We start from the raw sequence: 22,685 nt of genomic DNA, 5'->3' as shown, positions 1-22,685 counted from the left end.
CCTTGAATCGACCTAAAACACCTGACATCAGATCTTATTGTCATGGACGCATGCACATGGTAGGAACCTATATCGAAGCTCCGTCTTAAGGCGGACGACTGAAGACCCGTATACACGGAAACACATCTTTTCAGGGGCCTATTTGTAATTTCACAGAAGAAAAAGGAGACTAGATTCAAAACAGTGGACTGGACCTACTCCTTGGGCGGCTAAGATCCGTACGCTCAACTTTGGTATCAAATCTAAGACCGCTCAGACTGAGAACCTGGTCCATTTCTTCCCAATGACACTCCCCTGCCCATTATGCATCATCTTTCTCTCGCTTCCATCTTTTTTCCTTCCCTCGCAGCAACTTTGTGATACCTGAGCGATGGACTGTTCATTGGATGATGTAAGAATCTTTTACAGCACTGTACAATAGAAGGCTCAATGGACCAAAGTAATGTTGACCACGACAGAAGATGTCATTTAAGATTTGAATCGTGGCACAGGACTGTCCACTAGCGGAAACAGCGGCCAAAAGGCGATGTGGATTAGGGACGAGAGAGCGCGCGCGGTGCCTGATCCACAGCACCACACACCAATGATGGGCTAGCGGGAATGATATTATCTACAGATTAGACAAAGCAACGGTCGATCGCTATCTCATACGTGTGCCACAATTCGCTAGTTTCCAGCAGAAGAATCATTGTCCATGATGAGGCAAGTTGCTCCACATGTGGTCGAGCTCTCCTTCACGGGTCCCGTTCCACTTCCACCTGTTGCTTTCCGCGTATATACTATAGCTGGCAGAACCTTGGAGACTGCCTCGCCCTGTAGAATCAGCTTCTCAGCCCTTTCTAGACTTTCTAGGCGTCTGCCACACGTAACACTCTCAGGCACAAGTACTGTACGCATGTGACGGTGTGAGTTTACCATTACCCACTCCGGGAAACATTTCAATGTTTCAGTTCTCTCCGCGATATTGATCACACGAACAGATCAGCCCAAGTCAGAGCAAAATCGTGTACTGGTACCTGACCGTGTTTAATTCAGTTACATACATGTTATTTATACATCCCTCAGTGATGTAAACCTCCAGAAGTTGCATGATTCAAATGTCTCGGGATGAACCATGAACTCAATGCAGTCATCCAACTGCCGCCGACAGATCGGAATCAACAATGCATGCAGATCTACAAAATTAGCTCACACGAGTTGGGGGATACAATTATGCGATTCGGTACATTTTTTCTGGACAAGGAACAAAGAAGGCCAAGAAACAAAACTTGCATTTGTGCTTAGGCGTTTGCCGCCATGGATGATGATCTGTAGCAAGCTCGCTTTGCTGCACGGACGATGTCCTCAACCTGCAAGCATGCCCAAAACGTTAGTGAGGCGAGGATAAGAAATAAATTATCCATGCATGATCCTGCTTTCTCCTAATATGACTAGGTGAATACTTCAACCTACGTCTAATATCACCATCTACTTCCAAGATGATTGGCTGAACCTGTGGAGTTAATTTTCCCTGAACAATTCAAAATCATGCATATGTGTGGCAACACTGACTTTTCCTATGACTTCCCTATTCCTGTGATATTCCTATCCCATGAACGAACGGAGGCCTGAATATGTAGGTCTTATGTTCTCAGATAATTCAACATACTATATAGCCACCTTTCCTATGCGGCTCTGCCTACTCGTCTCCCTAGAAACATTTGAAGAATCGTCTCCCATGTCCAACATAATCTGGTAAGCTAAATCCTAGCAGTTGATGATGTATGTCTACAGAGATTAAAAATATGGGTGGAGGATCCTATCTCTGAAACATATTAACTGTCTAATGCCCAACCTTCAAATATTCCAAGCTATCAGTAACTACGCTGGTGACAGATCAAAAGAAATTGTTGTGTTTCATTACACTGCAGTCTCATTCATTACCCACTAGGAAAATTCCCAGTTTAACAAGGCGCAAGCCTTCATATCTACGAGCTATTAGCAAACTATAGGTTCCTGTCAGACACCCCCCCCCCCCCAAAAAAAAAATCCCTCACTGATGCCCCACTAGGCAAGTACCCGCTTAACAGTACATACAATTCACTAAATTCTTAATAACAATGGAGCACGCTGAGAATGAAGAAGTATGAAACCAACACAAGGCAGTCCAAACATAAAAATAATAGCATCAATATCCCCTACTTTCAGAAAATATTGCATGGTAGCCAATCAATAATACTGGCTATAGATAAAGGTTGCGCGGTAGCCAACCAATGATACTGGCTATAGATAAAGATTCCACAGTAGATGGATGAAGGCAAGAAACTAAAAATCATGGTAAAACTGTGCTATTTCCAGTACTGCTCATGAAAAATGCTATGCTATTATCGATTAGGCGAACTTTCTCAATAATATCTAAAGAAATGGGACCCAATGGTTTGGGCTCAATGTAAAAGAAGCAGCAAGTGCAGACCTGTGGAACTGCCAATCTTTCAAGGTTTGCCGCATAGGGCATAGGTACATCAGCTCCGGCAATCCTCTCAACTGGTGCGTCAAGATACTCAAAGCTGTCCTCCACTACGGACATGCTGCAATGAAGATACATCTGAGAACCCAACACCCAAGCATAGGGGAGAGAGAGAGAGAGAGAGAGAGAGACGAACCATATTTCAGCACCAACACCATGTTGTGGAAAGCCTTCTTCAACGGTTACCAATCTGCTGGTTTTCCTGACAGATGCATTGATAGCAGCTCTATCCAACGGTCTAATTGACCGAAGGTTGATCACCTGTTAACAGATATTATAGTGAATAATAAGAAAAAAAATGATGGATGTAGTTAAAAAAGAACGTTGGTCACATAACTGTACTACATAATATGTTTTGCGAAAAGTAACTACCTCAGCACTGATTCCCTCCTTGGACAGTATCTCTGCAGCCTGAAAATGACTGAGCATGAGAATGTAACCAGAACAATAGGGAGTATTTTATGTACAGTGGGGAAAAAATCATTGATGCTACTATGCTAGTAATTAAAATAAATGCACTCATGTAAGTAAATCATCTCAACCAGAATCAATTTCTCAAAATGTCATCTCACTATGGCTGGCCCAATTTTGAACTTCTCTAAATTTGGACATTGAGACAATTATTAGAAGGGGGTAGCCTATAGAATTCAACACACGTTTGATTAGCTCTTTTGCTCAACAGGTCGTGCACCAGTAACATGTCAATTATGCGTACAGCCTTGACCATATACATGGGCTGTACGTGTACTATACTACTTATAGTCTAACATGCAGGACCTTCTTTTTCAGCGCCATGACACCAGGCCCTGAGGCATAGCACCTTATCATCAAGATCATGGATGCCCTGAGTTCCATAGCAGTCTGTGCTCTAACGTGGAATATGGTGAAGCAGAATCAGCAGGAGGTTAGTGCTGAAGAACTCAGGGTAGAGCTGCATGGTCCTAACAGCACTATTGTTGGCACTGAGCTACGGCGCTTATGACTATACAATCCACTTAATTAATGCACTGATTCATGTCGAGACAGATTTTGCTGATCTAATGAATGCTACTTCATGTGAAGGTTGGTCTTCTTTCTTTTATGTGATTATGGGGCATGAATGTGTTAATTTCGAATCATGACATATCATAGGATTCTCAGAACTGAAGATCATGAAGATTGAATCCTGAATTTTTTGACACTATGGGCAAGATCATCTTGAATTTAATTCTATCATTCACTTCATGTAGACATACAAGACGTGTAGGTCCTGAATGTCACGAATGCATTCAGTAGTCACTTAGATATTATTCAAACTCTGGAAGCCACAGCTTTCTCATAACTCGTTAAAAGAATTAACTTGGTCATTTTTTTTTTGAAACAAGGCAAAAGATTTGCCATTTTCATTGATTAAGAAGAAGAGAATTGTCCGGTTAATTAACGGAAATCCGGACTAAAACCGTTACAGAACGCCCACAGAAAAGGGCACATCGGCCGACCTGGCACCCACAAGATCACGCACATCGTCGAGGAGAGGACACCGTCGAGGCAGCCTGCAATGTCATCGTCATCACCTCTCCCCGAGCAGGCGACTTCGACTTCGCCGTTGATGACCCGTCAAGGCCCCTCCGAACGAACGACGCCCAAGCACCTCGTCAGCAATAGCCAAACAGTCAGCCGAGACGTCGAGGACCGGCAGCTCCGATTTTGTTGATGCGCTTCGCAGGAGAAAGTTGCAAGCCTCGCACCGATCTAGTCCAACGCAACCTCCGGAGAGCACCGTCCGCTGAAACCACCCTCATGGAGTCATCGTTGCCGCAGGGGCCCCGCCACACGCAGCTTCGACTTCTCTGTCACGGTGAGAAACAAACATAGGCGCACCCAACGGCGAATCGGACCGTCGACATCAGAAGGACAAGCCGCGACCCAGCTCGCACGCCACCATCGTCGTCGCCGCACAAGTCGCAACGCCAGCCACTCGCATCACCGATTGGGCACCCGCCAACCGTGATGCCGTGCACGTCCAGCCCGAGGGAAGCGCGGAGAAGGATCACCGGTCTTCAAAACAACGCCCCAAAGGAGGAAATGTCGTAGAGACGACATCGTTGCCCGACCCAGCCGAGTCTAGGCTTTCACCCGAAGAACCAGATCCGAGGATGAAGCGCGGTGACGAGAACTCCACGGTGACGCCTTCAAGAAGGGAGCGACGCCCGCAGGCGCCGCCACCACCGGCCGACGCAAGCCAGGCAAGCCTTCGCTCGGAGCAACTCGACAACCACCCACCCCACGCAGCCGGCCAAGCCGACCCGCACATCCGCTGGCCCGTACACCTCCTGCGCCTCGACAGCGCCATCAACACACAGGAGCCACCACCAATCTTCGTTGCCAGCCAACGCCGCGAGCCAGATCTGACCAAGCCCGGCCAGATCGGGCAACCACCAGCAGTCGCGCCGTCAGCGGAGGAGCCAACGGCCGCGCCCCCTGAGCACCAGAGGCACACCCACCAGGCAGGGAACGTGGGCTGCCACCCCACCGCTCCAGATCTCCTCGGTGGAGGGACGAAGCCCTCGAGCTCCTCGCTGCCGCCGCATGAGGGAGCACCGCAGCCACCACCTCGCCGGAGAGTGCCGCCTAGGGATCCGCCTGAGTGCGCCAGGGCGGCCGCCGAGCCGCCGGAATCCGCATCGCGCAGCCGCGGAGGTCCGAGCCTCCCCCACCATAGACACGCGGAGAAACGCCCCGCCGCCGCCGTCTGCCGCGCGGGCTTAGCCCGCCGGCGTCCTCCGGCGGCGGTGAGGGAGGAGGAGGCGAGGGGAGGGGCGGCGGCGGCGGCGGCTATGGTTCCGCCCGAGCCGCCCCCTGAGCGACGCGGGCGTGGTTTCTCGTGTACTGATGTATTCTTGTTATAACTTGGTCATAAGTCACCCTTCTAGAGCAACTTGATTATTCCAAGAACTGACAAAAGTGAAACCAAATGTCCTTAATTTTGTGTGCTTGCTGTTATTGGCTGGACTGAGACTGCAGCACAGCGCCAATTGTCATTTCTTAAGGTGGAAGTACTGTTGGCCCCATGTCATTTTCCGTGTTGAAGCCTGGGCTGACATAGAATCCCGGGCAGGCGGGCACACATCACTAATATCGCACGGAAGTTTTATACCTCAGTCTATCAAAAAAGTTTCTGCATGATACGAACCCAAAGGTAATATGGAAGGGACCGCTGGGGACAATTTTGCAGGGGTTCAGGGTGAAGAAGTCTTTCACAGTCAAGGTGACACTATATTACACAACCAACCATTCTTTGCATAAAAGAAGTATCTAGTTAATGAACAAACCATTAGCTGCTAATGGTACTATTACGTTATTTGGTCAAATTTCACTAACGAATGTAAAACAAGAAGGCCTAATGGACAACACAAGTAAACACAGCTATTAGCGACTTCCGTTTACTTAAAAGTACTGTGGTAACACACCTGAAGAGCATACCCAACCATCTTAGAGAATGCAGTAATTGTAACATCTTTTCCTTCCCGTTCTATCTGCAGATCAAAAAAAAAAAGGTGAAACCAAAAAAAAAACTCTTGCTGGCAATCCAAACAAAAAACCTGACAGAACTAAACTCTTCCTGACCACTAAAGAACATACCTTAGCTTTGCCAATTGGGACACTGAAGCTAGAATCAAGTACTTCAGCCTTAATAGGAAACGATTCACCATAGCTGCAAAGAAGAATAAATGATTCGCTGAAATGACAACTTGAATGTAGAGAATATAACTAAGTAGGGCAAAATATTACATACAGTAATTCATTTTCCAGGAAAACAACAGGGTCTGGATCCCTGATTGCAGCTTTTAGCAAGCCTCGAGCATCTTCTGCAGAATAGGGAGTTAGGACCTTCAATCCTGGAACATGAGCATACCATGCTGCATAGCACTGCATCGAAGTCAATTAGTACTGAATTAAATTAGACTACTAGGGTTCCACTACTTGGATAAATAGATTAAAAATGCTAAATGAAAAACAAACCAAAGATGATATGCATCTTATGATCATGAAGCACCAGAAGCACACTAAAGCTTACACCTCTTGCAATTCAATGCATTTATTGATAGTGAGATGAACAAGTCATGTTCTGACAGTTTTGGCTTTCATTCTACTACCAACAGAAGAAATAGAGTAAGGATGACAAACAACACATGGATAGGTACAGGTAAGTTTAGTGCTATAGGGTTTTGCCATGCTCCCTTCAAAAACGTGTGCTCCTCTGTACATATTGTTCATCTCTCTTTGTCTATATGAGAAGGCAATTCTCCTGGATTTCTCGAAAAAAATAGGTAGAGATAAGCTTTAGTCAAACCTGCGAGTGTTGAGCACCAACTCCAGCAGCTGCCCCATTTGGTCCTCGAAAAACAATAGGAACGGATATCTGACCAGCTGACATGTAGTTTGATTTGGCAGCTGAATTGATGATGTGATCAATTGCCTGGATGTGCAAAACAGTGCTATTAGGCAAACACTTTGACTAATGCAATACACAGTTGTTGTATGTAGACATATTCGGCAAGATTTATATACAGAATAAATGAAAGTAAATTTATGGACAGAGTTATGTACAAACTGAGTGCAACAAGAAAGGCATACTAGCAGCCGTATGCAATTAATATGTAATTATGGGGATCAAAGTTTTAATCAAAAATAGTACTCCCTCCGTCTCATAATGTAAGACGTTTTTTGACACTACACTAGTGTGTCAAAAACGTCTTACATTATGGGACGGAGTAGTGGTAACTAATGGGTATCATTCAATATCCAACCATTCTGAGTAATATGTGAACATGCAGACAAGGAAGAACTATGTCTTAAAACAAAGTTCTCAAATGTCCAATAGGCAACATGCGAAACAAACTATGAGTAACAGATTTTTACTACTCTTGTACTTGCAGTTAAGCATAAACTATACTGTGGCCATCAAGCTCTGTATTCTGTTTAAGCTACCAACAGTGTGTCAAAAACGTCTTACATTATGGGACGGAGTAGCAGTAACTAATGGGTATCATTCAATATCCAACCATTCCGAGTAATATGTGAACATGCAGACAAGGAAGAACTATGTCTTAAAACAAAGTTCTCAAATGTCCAATAGGCAACATGCGAAACAAAGTATGAGTAACAGATTTTTACTCTTGTACTTGCAGTTAAGCATAAACTATACTGTGGCCATCAAGCTCTGTATTCTGTTTAAGCTACCAACGGGAAGAAAATGTAGTTATCTTGATCATCAAATTTTCAGAAGGATGATACTCTTCCAATGAGTACTTTCTAATGTCAGTTTCTAGTAATCATGTTTCTGTAAAAGAATAAACAACAATTGAAAAGAATATTCCCATCCACTTAAACACAGCATGATATAGAACAAATCAAGAGCAGACTACATCACCACTCATCACAAGGGGAAAATCAGCACGACCTACCATAATTTAAGCTGCTTAGAAAACTAGCAGGGAAAAATACAATGCAGCAATATAATAAGGTTATTTGACAAACTGGCATTTTCAGGAATTTCGAAAATAAAATGACTGACCTGCATTGAGAAGTTAAATGTCATGAACTCTACTACAGGTCTAAGACCTTGGTAGGCAGCACCAACGCCAATGCCAGTAAAACCAGCCTGAAGAGAACAATAGCATATTAGTACTGAAAACTCCGAAACTGATCACACAAATCTGACAGCTTATGAACAGACACCAATGATTACTTTTAAGGGTTCAAGTTTATAACCTCTGTGATTGGTGTATCGAGAACCCTATCAGGACCATACTTGTCCAGCAAACCCTTTGTTATCTGCAAATAACATAAAAGATATAAATGCTAATAGTATTCACACAAATTTTCAGTTGCCACTAAGTAATAAAGAAATCATGAGTCTTGAGAAGAATTCACTCACCTTGTACGCACCTTGGTACTCTCCAACCTGCCACAGAAATGACAAGTATTAGAGAGCACAAAAAAAAGGAGAGAAAAATATACAAACTGTCTTCCAGGTGGTAGGTATCGTGGTACCTCTTCTCCCATTAAGAAAACAGAAGGGTCGGCAGACATCTCCTCGTCAAGGGCGGAATTCAATGCTTCACGCACAGTCATCTAAAGAGCAAAAGAAGAGGAACTGCATAAATTTCCCACACAAAATCACAATGTAAGCAGAACATAAAATTATTCTAGAGGCAAACACAACACTACAAAAATTCAACAAGCAAGTGTATTAACAAAATAATAAGATACATGTTGGGTTCTTTCAATCTGGTGAAATCAGAACAACCTAAAATACCTCTACACCAGCTGTCCAGCAAACTGCTTAGACAATACTGCTATACATTTTTCAAAACAGTACCGTTCAATTCACTGAACCCACTGTCAGCGCACAAAAGGTATGTTCTCCCACCTAGAAACGTCGACAACAAAACGACTGATTCTCCTGAACGACCAGCCATTTCCAGAACTGAGCTGCACAAATCGAGTAAGGTTCCATACAATCGACGCACTTTACCGTTTAAAGCCCATGACTGGCCAATATGCAACCACCCCTGCCACAGCCCACAGGATCAACCGTCTCGAAAAACTAACCCCACCTAGCTGTACCATTCACCACCCCAGAACAAACAAACAAACAAATAGTAACAGATTAATCAATCACACCGACGACCGTGCCACGCCTCACCACACGAGCTAAGCTAGGGTTCCAGCCAAGCGCTCACCTCCTTCGGGGTCGCGGAGTAGCTCCTCGCCGCCGTGGCCGCCGGGCGGAGGGTCTGCATCAGTTGCCCCAGCACCTGAACCGATCGAAACACGCACACGGATCAGAGACAAAACCGACAGGCAGGGACGGAGGAAAAACATCTTCTCAGGGAAGCGCACGTACGCATCCGGATCTCCTCGCGGCGCCCAGCATCGTCGACGCGATCGGCTACCGACGGGGGCGGGGATTGGGATGGGAGATTTGTGCTCCGGGGAAGGTGGAGGAGGGGGAGTTGGGTCCGCCTTTTGTTTGTTTGGTGGGTTCGTGATGAGGATGGCGCCGTGTTGAGGCGGCGGGGGAGGGTGAGGCAGATGGATGGAGAGGACGCCGCCGAAATTGCCGCGCCGACTTGCAGCATGCGTTTATCTCCTTGTATATTTTGTCGAAAGGACATCGAGGAAGTTCGGTATTGAATGTATGTGCTTCGAAAAATAAGTGTACACAAATTATTGCCTGTAATTCCTCATTTTAATTTCAAGATACAAATAGAATTATTATGTCTCAAATTACTTGTCTTAAATTCATCTAAATACGGATGTATCTAAGGGAGTATATGATCTATGATGCCGGAATTAAAGTGCAAATTAAATAAAGGGGAAAAGAAGGATAAACTTTGCATTGGATGATGCACATGGTGGGGCTCGCTCACTGGTTTGATTTTGTAATATCAGTAGCTTGGTTTTATTTTTATTTTTATAGAAGTTGTGGGTTGTATTTAGATTTGAATTTTTATGACATGATGATTTTGTATCATGTCAATGACGTTATTTGCTGTGAACTAAGCATAGCTCTAATGGCTAGATCCCTTGTGACGGAACGCGTCTACCGGGATTCAAGGTTTAGACTTGGCAAGAGTAATCGTATTTTTCTGGATTTATTTTAGGTTGTCTGACGCTAATCTTTTAGCAATACGGTGTTTATACAGGCTCACCAATTTCAAGATTTGTCGGGTCCATGCCTCCATAAGATGAGTGTGCATCCATGTATGTGAGCATGTGTTTGTTTTGGTGATCTGAGTGCACTACTATTATGCATATGGAATCAACATACGAATTTTTAGAAGAAGAAAAATCTTGCAAGTCTTATGCCCTGTTTGGGACATGGAAATCATAGAGTATTTGATGACATGGTTTACATAAGGAAAATCTTGTGGCCTGGTTTGGAGAAAGTCGTCATATACCTTTTGATTGGCCTTCGTATGAGACAACCATATGAAATGGGCTCTCTTCATTCAGATGATTTTCATAGGATATTGAAAGATTATAATACTTGGGAATTTTTCGTATGTTGATTGCTTGATCATCAAACAGTGTGGTGGATTCTTAACACCTCTTCCTAGGTTGTTGTGGTTCGATATTCTAAAAGCAAAATACTTTCCTTCCTGCAGCCCTTTGTCTGCCTCAGCGTCTGGGGACTCCTAGTTCGGGCGTGATTTGGTTAAAGCATGTGATGAGTTTCGTTCTCACGTTAAGTTTATGGTCAGTAATGGTGTTTCAGTCCAATTTTGGCTTGATTGGTGGCACGGTGATGCGCCATTGTGCTTGTCTTTTCCTGTTCTTTTTTTCTTTCCGTGTTGATCCTGAGATTTCCATCTCAGATTTCTTTCGCAGCAATTGGGATTTGAGTTTCCGTTATGTCCTCTGTCTGCGGAGTTGAAGGAGTGGCACTGTCTCACTGCCATCTTCCTTGCGCTTTCGGAGGCGACAAATTCAGGGATCTGGGCCCATACTTCTTGTGGGCGTTTTTTGGTTAAGTCACTTTACTCTAGATTGATTGTTGGCTATGTTACCAAGTGTGGCATGCCCGGGTTTCTTTGAAGATAATTTTTTATGTGGAAAGCCATTCGTGGTTGACTGTCGGTTGCGGATCAAATTCGTAAATGTAATGGTCTGGCTTCGAAATTTTTGTGCGCTTTATGCTGGCGCGAGGACTCGGAACACATTCTTTTCAGGTGTGGTTTAGCTACCGTGTTTTGAAGTTGCACCCAGTCGTGGCTAGGTGTGACATGGACGTCCAATTCATTCGCTGAATTACGAAAACTAGTTGGGTCCTTGACGGGGCAAAATAGGCGCTTGTTTTGGTTTGGATTTTCTGCTATGTGATGGATTTTATGGACAATTAGGAATAAGTTTATTATTAAACATTATTTTCTTAATAAGCACGTTGATTGTATTTTCAGATTGCTCATCTTCTTATGGCCATGGAAACCATTTGGCTAAGGAATGCGGCAAAGAAGCTACGAGGAGTTGTTGATCTCGCGTGTACTGGCTACTATGATTTATCTTTCTCAACGGGATCAAACTCATTTGGCTTAGGGGGGTGTTGGTGATCAGGGTAGTTTGTATTGAGTAACGTGATTATATTGGATACGTAGAATAGACTAGAAAAATATTCTGGTTTATCTTGTACTTTAAATAAATCATGTATTAATACATATGTTCACGAGGCTCGAGCAATACAATGAACAATTTCATCAAACTTCTCTTTCCATTCTAACATAATATCAGCCTAATCACGATTCAAACCCTAGCTGTCGTCGCTTCCGCACTCGCGCGCCGTCTCTGGGGCGATCGGCCTCCATGACCGCCGCCGAGGGCCAATCCGCCCGTACTTAGGATTCGTCCGCCGGTCGTGTTGACCGGCTACCCTAGAGAGTCTTTTTCCCGAGCCCTTGCTCCGGATTTTTTTTCTCTTTCGCCGGTCGTTTTGATCGGCGTCATCCTTTGAAAGATCGTGGATGTCGCCTAGAGGGGGTGAATAGGCGTTTTAAAATAATTACGATTTAGGCTTGAACAAATGCGGAATAAACCTAGCGGTTAATTTGTCAAGCACAAAACCTAAAACAACTAGGCTCACCTATGTGCACCAACAACTTATGCTAAGCAAGATAAGCAACTATGTGATAGCAAGATATATGACAAGAAACAATACGGCTATCACAAAGTAAAGTGCATAAGTAAAAAGCTCGGGTAAGAGATAACCGAGGCATGCGGAGACGACGATGTACCCCGAAGTTCACACCCTTGCGGATGCTAATCTCCGTTTGGAGCGGTGTGGAGGCACAATGCTCCCCAAGAAGCCACTAGGGCCACCGTAATCTCCTCACGCCCTCGCACAATGCAAGATGCTGTGATTCCACTAAGGGACCCTTGAGGGCGGTCACCGAACCCGTACAAATGGCAACCCTTGGGGGCGGTCACCGGTACCCATCAAATTGCTCGGGGCGATCTCCACAACCTAATTAGAGACCCCGACGCTTCCCGGAGCTTTACACCATAATGATTGAGCTCCGAACAACACCAACCGTCTAGGGCGCCAAGGCACCCAAGAGGAACAAGCTCTAGGGTGCCCAAACACCCAAGAGTAATAAGCTTCTCAAACTTCACTTCCACGTATCACCGTGGAGAACTCAAACTGATGCACCAAATACAATGGCAAGGGCACACGGAGTGTCCAAGTCCATCTCTCTCAAATCCCACTGGAGCAACTAATGCTAGGGAGGAAAATGAGAGGAAGAACAAGAAGGAGAACACCAAGAACTCCAAGATCTAGATCCAAGGGGTTCCTCTCACATAGAGGAGAAAGTGATTGGTGGAAATGTGGATCTAGATCTCCTCTCTCCTTTCTCTCAAAAACTAGCAAGAATCCATGAAGGGATTGAGAGTTAGCAAGCTCAAAGAAGGTCAAGAATGGGGGCAAAAACGAGCTCAAGAGATGGGGAACCATTGGAGAAGAAGACCCCCTTAAATAGGTCCCCATGAATCTGCCCGTTATGTACAGAACAACATAGGAGCGGTACAAACTCTATGAGCATCGGTACAACCGGTAAAAGGCAATAAGCGGTACAACCGGCCCACAACCGCCCAACAACCGCACCACAACAGAGACCAGTCCGGTGGTAGAGCGGTACATGACCGGTACAACCTCCGGACCAATTTTGGAGCGGTACAACCGCTCCAAACACCGGTTGTACCGGTCAAGCGGTACAACCTCTCCATGGGGCGGTACAACCTCTCTATGTAAAACAGGCAATATCAATACAGCCACAACTTTCGCAAACGAGCTCCGAATTCAATGAAACCAAGTTTGTTGGAAAGCTAATGACAAGTGCTAACACAATCTTGAGAGAAATATCAATAAGAAGCAAATGAGAAAAGAACCATAATAAAATGGTGAGAACCCTTCCTCGGAAAAGACCGGTAAAACCTCCAACACCGAAAACATCATAGAAGATGCATGCGAACTCCGTTTTCGATGAACTCAAACTTGTCATCAAGATGACCATAAGCTGTAAGACTCACAAATGGAACCAAACAAGAACCAAGAAAGATGATGCAAGGATGCAATGGTTTGAGCTCTTGACTAATGATACGATCAAGCTACTCCCTAGAGAGCCCCCCTTGATAGTACGGCAATCGATCCTACAACCCGGTCTCCCAACTACCACTATGAGACCGGTAAAATAGAAAACCTATCAAGGGCAAACCTTTGCCTTGCACATAGTCCACTTGAGCTAGATGATGACGATCTTGACTTTCTCAAGTTGGACCACCTTTCTTGATTGTGTTGGCTCGATGAAGACTAGTTGATTGCTTCCCCATACTCCACTATGGGTGAGAAACTCTTTGGCACATCTTCAAAATTCCATTTACACCACAATGGACAACAAGCTTCAAGCTTGATTGCTCCCGCATACTCTATTATGGGTGAGCCACTCTTCGAGTTGCTCCACTTGAACTTGCACACTGCAAACTTGATGACGATCACCACTTGATGTCATCCTTCATGGATTGTATGAGATCTTCCTCTTGACGCAAGACCACGGAAACATACCTAACCCCACAAAGAACTCTCACGTAGACCATGGGTTAGTACACAAAGCGTAATGGACAATGCTTACCATACCATGGGATCACTTGATCCCTCTCGGTACTTCTTCTACGCTTTGTGAGTTGATCAACTTGATTCATTCTTGACTTAGTCTTGATCAACATTGAATCTTTCCAACTCTCTTCATTTGGATGATGTCTTGAAGGTAAACATGAATGATCACACAATCTTCTTCTTCAAGACATGCATGCAATAAGCTCAACTCACACATGATCAATCTTTGGATAATTCCTTGAAAAGCACTTTGGCCATCTCAACTCACACATGACCAATCTTTGGATAATTCCTTGAAAAGCACTTTGGTCATCTCATAAACTCCTTGAAACCAACACATGGACTTCAAGACAATCCTCTGGACAAATCCTTCAAATATAACTCAAGGCAACCGTTAGTCCATAGAGATTGTCATCAATTACCAAAACCACACGTGGGGGCACCACATGTCCTTTCAATCTCCCCCATTTTGGTAATTGATGAAAATCACTTTCAAGAGAGTTTATATAAGGAATTATGCATCACCATGCAATGCAACAACCAATAATGCATGTATATGAGATGCAAATGCTTAGGAACAAAACTAAAACAAGGAGAAATCTCTGAAGACTTCTCCACAAAACTCTCTGAAACTTCTCCCCCATTGGCATCGATTGCCAAAATGGGTGAAAAGCTAAGAAGACCAATATAAAAGGTGTCCCTCCAAAAGTTGTGCATTTCTCAACAAGAGAGTGGAATGCCATACACATATCCAAAGGTAATACTTGGAGGGACACCAACTATATTGAGGCACCAAGATTGCTAAAGGAAGATATGCCACAAAGACATAACCGAGAGAGACACAAGCAATCAAGCAACCAAAAGATACCAATTGAAGCAAGCTGTCAAAAGATACCAATTGAACCAACTAGACCAAAGATCCTACGAGCCACGTGAATAAAGGATATTATGATATGAGCAAAGGAGTGTTCTAAAGAAACTAGAGAAGCTCCCCATGATTTGTGCACACATAAGAATATTTGTATTTGGATACAAAGTGCACACAATAGGATCATAGCTCCCCCAAAATCAATAGAAACTAACAACAAGTGCAAGTGAGCATATAGGAAACTAAGCCTAGTACTTGAAACAAACACATGGTTGAGCAACAAGTAAAAGAGACAACTTAAGAAAGGGCTCAACCAAAATGATGTGTGTGAGTCAAGGCAATTCACTTGAGAAGACTAATGTACGGATGAGCATTAAGCATCAATAAAGTCTTGAAAGAATGAGGCATACAGTGCAAGGCCTATCATTCCCACACACAACTAGCAAATGGGTTCACAAGCTTACTAATAAGCATATAAAGAACCTATGCTTGTGACATCCAGTGGTGAAGATAGAAGATGAAAGCCTCATCAAGACGAGGGATACCAATTAAGATGGCAAAAGCCTTGTAAAGATAAGCATGAGGAAAATAATCTTCACCGCACAAGAGTGCATCAAGATGCAACGATAGAAGACATGCACTCAAGGCAAAAACTTTCACGAAGCCACCAAAGAAATAACATAAGAAAGACAAGGTGGACGTGAAAGAACGGATATCAACTAGATATGCAACTTATCTCAAGTGTATAAGATTCTAGGTAGACGAAATCATGATGATATATATCTACAAAGAAGGATGTACACCCGAAATAGTTACAACACGAGGAACAAGATATCCAAAGGTAGGTCATGCATATACCAATAAGATATTTGCTTGGAAGCATAGCACATGGCTAGATATGGTCTTATTGTATATAAATGAATTCCTACCACACACCCATCAAAGACATCACAACTAGCAACAAGAGATCATTGTTGGGATGCTTTGAGAAAGGAAACAAGTATCACAAGAATGAATGAATAACATGCCATGATACAACCTACACAAGGTTGATGCAAGAAATGTGTGCATGAAGAATATGAAGATACTTGTTACCGAGTTAACATTGGAAGGATGTAGTAGATACCAATTGAAGGTAGATAGTAGTTCATTGATCATCCTAGCTCGAATCCAATAAGCACATGATGACAACACCTTCCTTGTGAGTGAGCCGAGCATCCAATGTATCTCCAATTGTTCCTAGAACAACAACACAAACAAAATGGTACCCAAACTCATTGGGACCAAAGAGTTAGAGAACCAACAATACATAGGACAAACTCCACATAAAAATGTGCATATAGATACGAAAAAGAATTTCATGCACATCTCATCCAATTTGAGACTTGGTGGAGTTTCCCCTATATATTGGGTCAAAGGAAGAAAGCATGCCAAAGATACTACACAAAGTTAATATGCATGCTCAAGACTTTCAAGAACCGATACCAAATGACAAAGAAATACCAAGTGAAGAAAAGATACCAAATGAATAAATCATCACTTGGAGGATATCAATAAAAGATACATCAAGGAATGAGATATCCATTGATACACACTAAATAAAGGATATCAAACCCTCAAAAGAGAGGATGGTTCCAAAAAAACCAAGCTCTCTACAAAGTTTCATGATGGCACAAAGTACCAAAACAAAAACGGCTTGCCTTCCACCAACACACGCTTGATAAGGATCGCAAGATGAGTGTTTTATAGAAAATAGGATAGCTCCCCCATGACTAGTGCATTATAGAGAATTTGCACTTGAATACAAAATGCACAAGGTGGGATCACCACTTTCACTATATCTAGAAAACACTAGACAAGATCAAGAAATAAACAAGATCCACAAATGGTATGGAAGACAAATGGAGTTGATACATTCCTTGGCAAGATAAAAGGCAAATAAAGGCACAAGCCAATGTAAAGACGATCAATAAACTCTACCACAAAAGTGAGTACCAATTGTCAAAAGACAAGAAGTAAATGGAAATAGTTCCCGGTGGTAGATATCAAGGATATCCGACATCATCTTCACACCAAACAACAAGCAAATTGCAACTTGTAGAGCTAACATGCCACCTAGGAACAAGATAATTTACAATATCAACTCTAGATGACAATATCTCAAATGTACACATTTTCTAGGCTAGTAATATACACATAGCATATTACTCCCCCATAATGTGATACCAATTAAAGATAGACAAGAGGCAATTAATGGATCCAACAAGAGATAATTAATGGACAATATAGATTTTGATTTTCTCATGAGAATACATACCACATAGCGACTAGATAATCTTGAAATATCAATACTAGATGGTATTACTCATGTACACACATATATAGGATTGTGCGGTGCACAAAGCACATCACTCCCCCATAATGGGATATTCCATTAATCTCTCACAAGAGCCAACTAAGAAAAGAACAAGATGCAAAAAGGCTCAACACACAACACACACGTACATGATGTGCAAACCAACACACACATACTTGATTTCTCAAGATAAGCAAATTGGAAGCACAACATATACAAGCACATGCAAGGTACAAACCACAACATGCAAGGGGGCAAGTAACTTTCAATGTAAGCAATTTAAGTACAAGTTACCGCAAGGAGGCACATTGGATATAATATATAAACTTGATGATTCAATTGACTTGGCTTGAGACAATAAGAATGATGAAGTCCCCTTAATTCTTCATAATGTAGCCAAGTCTCCAATGACCTCCAACAACACCTATTGATCAAGTATGAGCTAGTTGGTCCCCAACCAAGTTGGGTCCTAAGAGGTTAGTCAAAATAGGCTTGGCTACCCAAATGGTTCTTTTCTTGACACCACTTTGAGCACCAACAAATTTGGCAAACACATTGCCAACCTTATCCTTCCCAAGAGAATAGATATCATCAATTAGAATAGGGTTGAATAAGGTACCATTTGTGCATGAAGAAGCAACGTGACCTTTTTCACGACATAGGTAGCAACGTCTACTCTTTACTTTCTTCTCACTTGATTTCTCAACTTGAGAAGCATTTGCTTGAGTTTTCTTTGGAAGAGGCCTTTCTTCAACTTGAGGTTGAGAATGAGAGTGTACTTGTGGCCGCTTCCCTTGTTGCTTGTCACTAATGGGCTTCTTCTTCAATGGGCAAGATCTAACATGATGCCCTTCTACTTTGCACTTGAAGCAAACAATCTTGGCCGAATTCTTGACTTGTTCTTGGCCCTTCTTTTTGTTCACCTTGGACTTCTTCTTCTTATTGGAGTTGAATCCAAGTCCACCTTTGTCATTGGGAGATTTTTGCACACTCAAGATATTATTGAGTGTGGATTTCCCTTCATGACTCTTTTCCAAGTCTTTCTTCAAAGAAGTGACTTGGGCCTTGAGCTCTTTGATTTTCTCTACATGGTTAGTCTCAACACAAGTACTAGAGGAAGTATAACCTTCATCGTTAGAGCAACAAGGCAAGGAAAGCAATTCATCACAAGATGTACCAATATTGTGAGTAGATGAATTACAAGGACTAGCACATGGCAATATAGCATTTTGACTAGAAGTAGTGCTAGTATCCACATGAGGCTCACTAGATGTTACCTTAGCAAGCATGGCCTCATGAGCTATCTTTAGCACATTATGGGATACTAGAAGATTATCATGAGAGCTTGAGAGCTTTTCATGGCTTTCTTCCAATTTCCCATAATTGCTAGATAGCAACTCAAGTTGAGCCCGTAGCTCAACGTTCTCCTTCAAAATGGATGATTCACAAGTAATAGAGTTAGTAGCACAAGCATCATCATTAACAACAATAGGAGAGGACAACTTGGCAAGCTCTTTTAAATAAGAAGCTTCAAGTTGATCATGAGACTCGGTGAGTTTGATGAGCTCACCCTTGATGACCCTTGAGCCATTTTCGAGGTGCTCAAAATCCTCAAGGAGTCTAGCATGAGCAACTTCAAGCTTAGCATTTTTAGTTTCAAAAACATTGGCCACCTCGAGTGCTCTATCATGAGATTCCTTTATTCTAGATAATTCTATAGCAAAGGTCTCCTCAAGAGATTCAGATGAGGTTTGTTCATGTTCAAGAGTTTGAGATAGCTCCGCGATCTCATTTGCGTAATCACGCTCATGAGCTTCCATTTTCTCAATGGTGACCTCATGCTCCTCCAGATGAGATTCCAACTCCTCAATGTATTTCTTGCCTTCGATGGCAATAGACATGATTTCCATGAAGTTGAAACGAGCAAGTTTATTTTTGTGAAGAGCTTTAAAAATCATTTCCCCCTTAGTTTTTAAGGAGGCAACATTATCATTCTCTTCATCATAATCAACATCATCATCACTCTTGCCATCATCAATATCATCACAAGATATATTGGGATTCAAAGTGGGAGATACCTTTGAAGCCTCAGCCATAAGGCAAAAAGCAATCGATGATGATGTAGGATCCCTTGAAGCACCGTACAAGACCACATCTTGTTCCATGAAGTGTTGGGTTTCCTCTACATTGTTAGCACAACAACTCGAGGAAATAGATGCGTTTTTAGCATGGCAACAAGACATAGTAAATATATCATCATGAGATTTAGTGAAGCAATTTCTACATGATATGCAAGGACTATCAACACAAGCATGTGAAACATTTGGAGTGCTTGAAGTGTTAAAGCCCAAAGAAGGAGCATTGCAATAATATAGTGATGAAGGATCATCCACAATAAGCATACTATTATCATTGCAATGACCAACACTACTCACCATATCATTACCTTGTGGAAAACCACATGTAGGTGAAGTAGAAGAAGTTGAGAAGACTATACGACCGGAGGTGGAGGGAGAACAATCATCCCCACAAATCTTGGACACTCCATATTTATCTTGAAGCTTCGTCCACAACTCATGAGCATCCCGGAATGGCATGAGTTGAAATATAACTACATTGCTCAAAGCATCGAAAAGCACATTAGAAGCTTGAGCATTGAGATAAGAGTTTTTCTCATCCTCTAAAGATAATCCTTGGGGATCCTTTGGAGGAGAAAAACCCTGTGACGCCCGGGTAATTAAGCTACAGTGACCCTCTGCTAATGATGCCACGTCACCTCGTTTATAGTTGCTAATCTCGAGTTAGTTCGAAACTGATTCAAATTCAAATTAAAAAAATAGGCAAACAATAAAAGTTTTCAAATATTAAAACTAAAATGTTCGGAGTGAACCAAATATTGCATAGATAATTATGGGGGAAAAACCACACATGCATAAAATGTTTAAATAATATGAGATGGGTAAAACAGCAGCAAAACAATTATTTTAAATGCTTTTAATTACTAAACAAATGTTAATCTAGTTTATATAATCACCAAACTTTTTGGAGTAGGTGGCCTATGTTGTTATGCTAATTTAGGAGTAGGAGTTATATTTTTGTAAAGCTGTTTCGCTAACTAAAATAAATAAAATAGAAAAGGGAAAATAATAAAAACAGAAGAAAACAAAAGAAATTAAAAGCCCCCCCCTCACTGGGCCTCGGCCCAGCTGGCCATCCAACTAGGCCGGCCCACCTAACCCTTGCTTAACCCCCTGCCTCTCCCCGAAACCCTAACCCCCTTCCCCCGATCCCCACTCTCCTCCCCCCGCGCGATCTGGATCGGGGGGCGCCCACGCACATCGCCCCGATCCCCTTGCCCCCGAGCCTGACGCGCCGACGCCGCCCCATCGTCACCGGGCTGCCCCGCCCCACCACTCCGTCGCGGAACGCCATCGCCGCCGCCTCGCTCCACCAATCCTCCCCGAACGACCTCCACGCGCCCGACGCCGCCGTCCTCTTCGCTCGACGCGTCGCCGGAGACCACCTCGCCGGACTGCCTCCCCTACGACGCCGGCGTCCCCGTCTTCCTCCTCGCGCCCCGCTGCCCAGTCCCCTGCAACCCCTTGTGAGCGCCACCTCCATCTCCCTCTCTGACCCCGCACCGGGATCGTCCTCGACGGGACTCGCTCGCCCGCGTGCTCCCGCAGCTCCGCCCGACCCTTGCCCCGTAGCCTTCCCCGCGGCCTGGTGCCGCGGCCACCCCGCCGTACACCGCGGCCTCTGCTTCGCCTCGCTGTGCCCCCCTGCCCGTTCCTTGCCGTGTCCGACCGCGGTTGGCAACGCGCGCTCGCGCTGACACTCCCCGTCGCCGCTCCTGCTCGTGCATCCGCCCGCTGCTGCGCTCACCGGCGCCGCCGCTCAGCTCCACTCCCTCCCTGGACGTGGCTCCCCGGAGCCGCCCGCGCCTACCCCCCCTCTGACCTGACTTTCTGCAGCGCCGTCGCAGCCGCTACACGCCAGCCGCCGCCGCTCCGGAGGCTCGCCGGAGCCCCGTCTCCCCTGGCCCTGGCCGCCGGCGTGCCCCCGCGCGCCCAGCGCCTCTCGGGCTCACGCTCGTTCGGGCGCCCCGCCCCTTTGCTCGCCCGTAACCGCTAAGCCCAGGGGGCCACAGACAACTGGGCCCGCCCCCCTGTACCTATGACAAGGGGGCCCCATCCCCCAGAACTTTATTAAAAAAAAGAGAATTAATAATAAAAATAATTAAAATAATAATAATAATTAAATTAATTATTTAATTAAGGAAATAATTAAGTTAATTAATCATAATTAGATTAACCTAACTAACTAATTAATTTAATTAAACAGTAGTTAGATTAGTTAAACAGTGATTAGGCTAAACAGTCAATGACCAGTGGGTCCCACACGTCAGCGACCCAGTCAACACCTCTGTTGACTGCTGATGTCATGCTGACGTCATGATGACGTCAGCAGACACTATTCTGGATAATGTTGATTAAATTAAATAAAAAAATCCTAAAAATGATTTAAATCTTTTAAAATTAATATAAAATAAACCGTAGCTCGGATGGAAAAACCTTTGTACATGAAAGTTGTTCAGAACGACGAGACGAATTTGAAAACGCAGCCCGTTTCCGCCACGCATCCCTAGCATAGAGAACACGCCAACTTTCCCCCTCTGTTCATCTGTCCGAAAACGGCGAAACACCGAGGTATTTTCCGATGTTTTCCCCCCTTCCCGGTATCACCTCATACCGCGTTAGGGCACCCCTAGCACCGGTTACTTTGTCATGTCATGCATCATTATGCATTTGTTTGCTTATATATTTATTGTTTCTCCCCCCTTCTTCTCTTCGATAGGACACCGAGACCGACGCCGCTGCTACCCAGTACGACTACGGAGTTGACGACCACTCTCTCTTGCCAGAGCAACCAGGCAAGCCCCCCCCTTTGATCACCAGATATTGCCTACTCTCCTCTATACTGCTTGCATTAGAGTAGTGTAGCATGTTACTGTTTCGTTATTCCTATCCTGATGCATAGCCTGTCCTTGCTACTACTGTTGATACCTTTACCTGCAATCCTACTTGCTTAGTATAGGATGCTAGTATTTCCATCTGTGGCCCTACATTCTTGTCCGTCTGCTGTGCTATACTATCGGGCCGTGATCACTCGGGAGGTGATCACGGGTATATACTATTTACTTTATACATGATACATGTGGTGATTAAAGACGGGTCGGCTCGTAGGAGCACCTGCGAGTGGATCTTTGAGGCGGAGCGACAGGGCAGGTTCCGACCACCTA

General features: G+C 44.0%; 1 protein-coding gene across 1 annotated transcript; it reads right to left on the bottom strand.

Annotated features, from left to right (window-relative positions):
- Positions 1-991: 991 nt before the first annotated feature.
- LOC125524992 (pyruvate dehydrogenase E1 component subunit beta-1, mitochondrial) lies at positions 992-9,633 on the bottom strand. Its single transcript, XM_048690020.1, has 14 exons — positions 9,399-9,633; positions 9,235-9,309; positions 8,543-8,623; positions 8,427-8,453; positions 8,261-8,323; positions 8,064-8,150; positions 6,840-6,965; positions 6,282-6,415; positions 6,128-6,200; positions 5,956-6,021; positions 2,879-2,917; positions 2,643-2,767; positions 2,453-2,567; positions 992-1,349 (listed from the first exon to the last, which is right to left on the bottom strand). The coding sequence occupies exons 1-14, from the start codon at positions 9,426-9,428 to the stop codon at positions 1,281-1,283; spliced, it is 1,110 nt and encodes a 369-aa protein (XP_048545977.1). The 5' UTR covers positions 9,429-9,633; the 3' UTR covers positions 992-1,280.
- Positions 9,634-22,685: the final 13,052 nt, after the last annotated feature.

Source organism: Triticum urartu, chromosome 7, assembly GCF_003073215.2.
Source record: "Triticum urartu cultivar G1812 chromosome 7, Tu2.1, whole genome shotgun sequence".
NCBI classification, from domain to species: Eukaryota; Viridiplantae; Streptophyta; class Magnoliopsida; order Poales; family Poaceae; genus Triticum; species Triticum urartu.
Note: the sequence above shows the minus strand (reverse complement) of the source record. Positions and strands in the feature narration are given on the sequence as shown.

What these genes read in the sequence shown, in the direction of transcription:
- LOC125524992 (XM_048690020.1), bottom strand. Translation starts at nt 9,428, where the DNA reads ATGCTGGGCGCCGCGAGGAGATCCGGATGC. An exon ending in CCGCGAGGAGATCCGGATGC is followed by an intron (nt 9,310 to 9,398) that starts GTACGTGCGCTT and finishes CGATCGGTTCAG; the next exon opens with GTGCTGGGGCAACTGATGCA. An exon ending in AGTACCAAGGTGCGTACAAG is followed by an intron (nt 8,324 to 8,426) that starts GTGAGTGAATTC and finishes TGTTATTTGCAG; the next exon opens with ATAACAAAGGGTTTGCTGGA.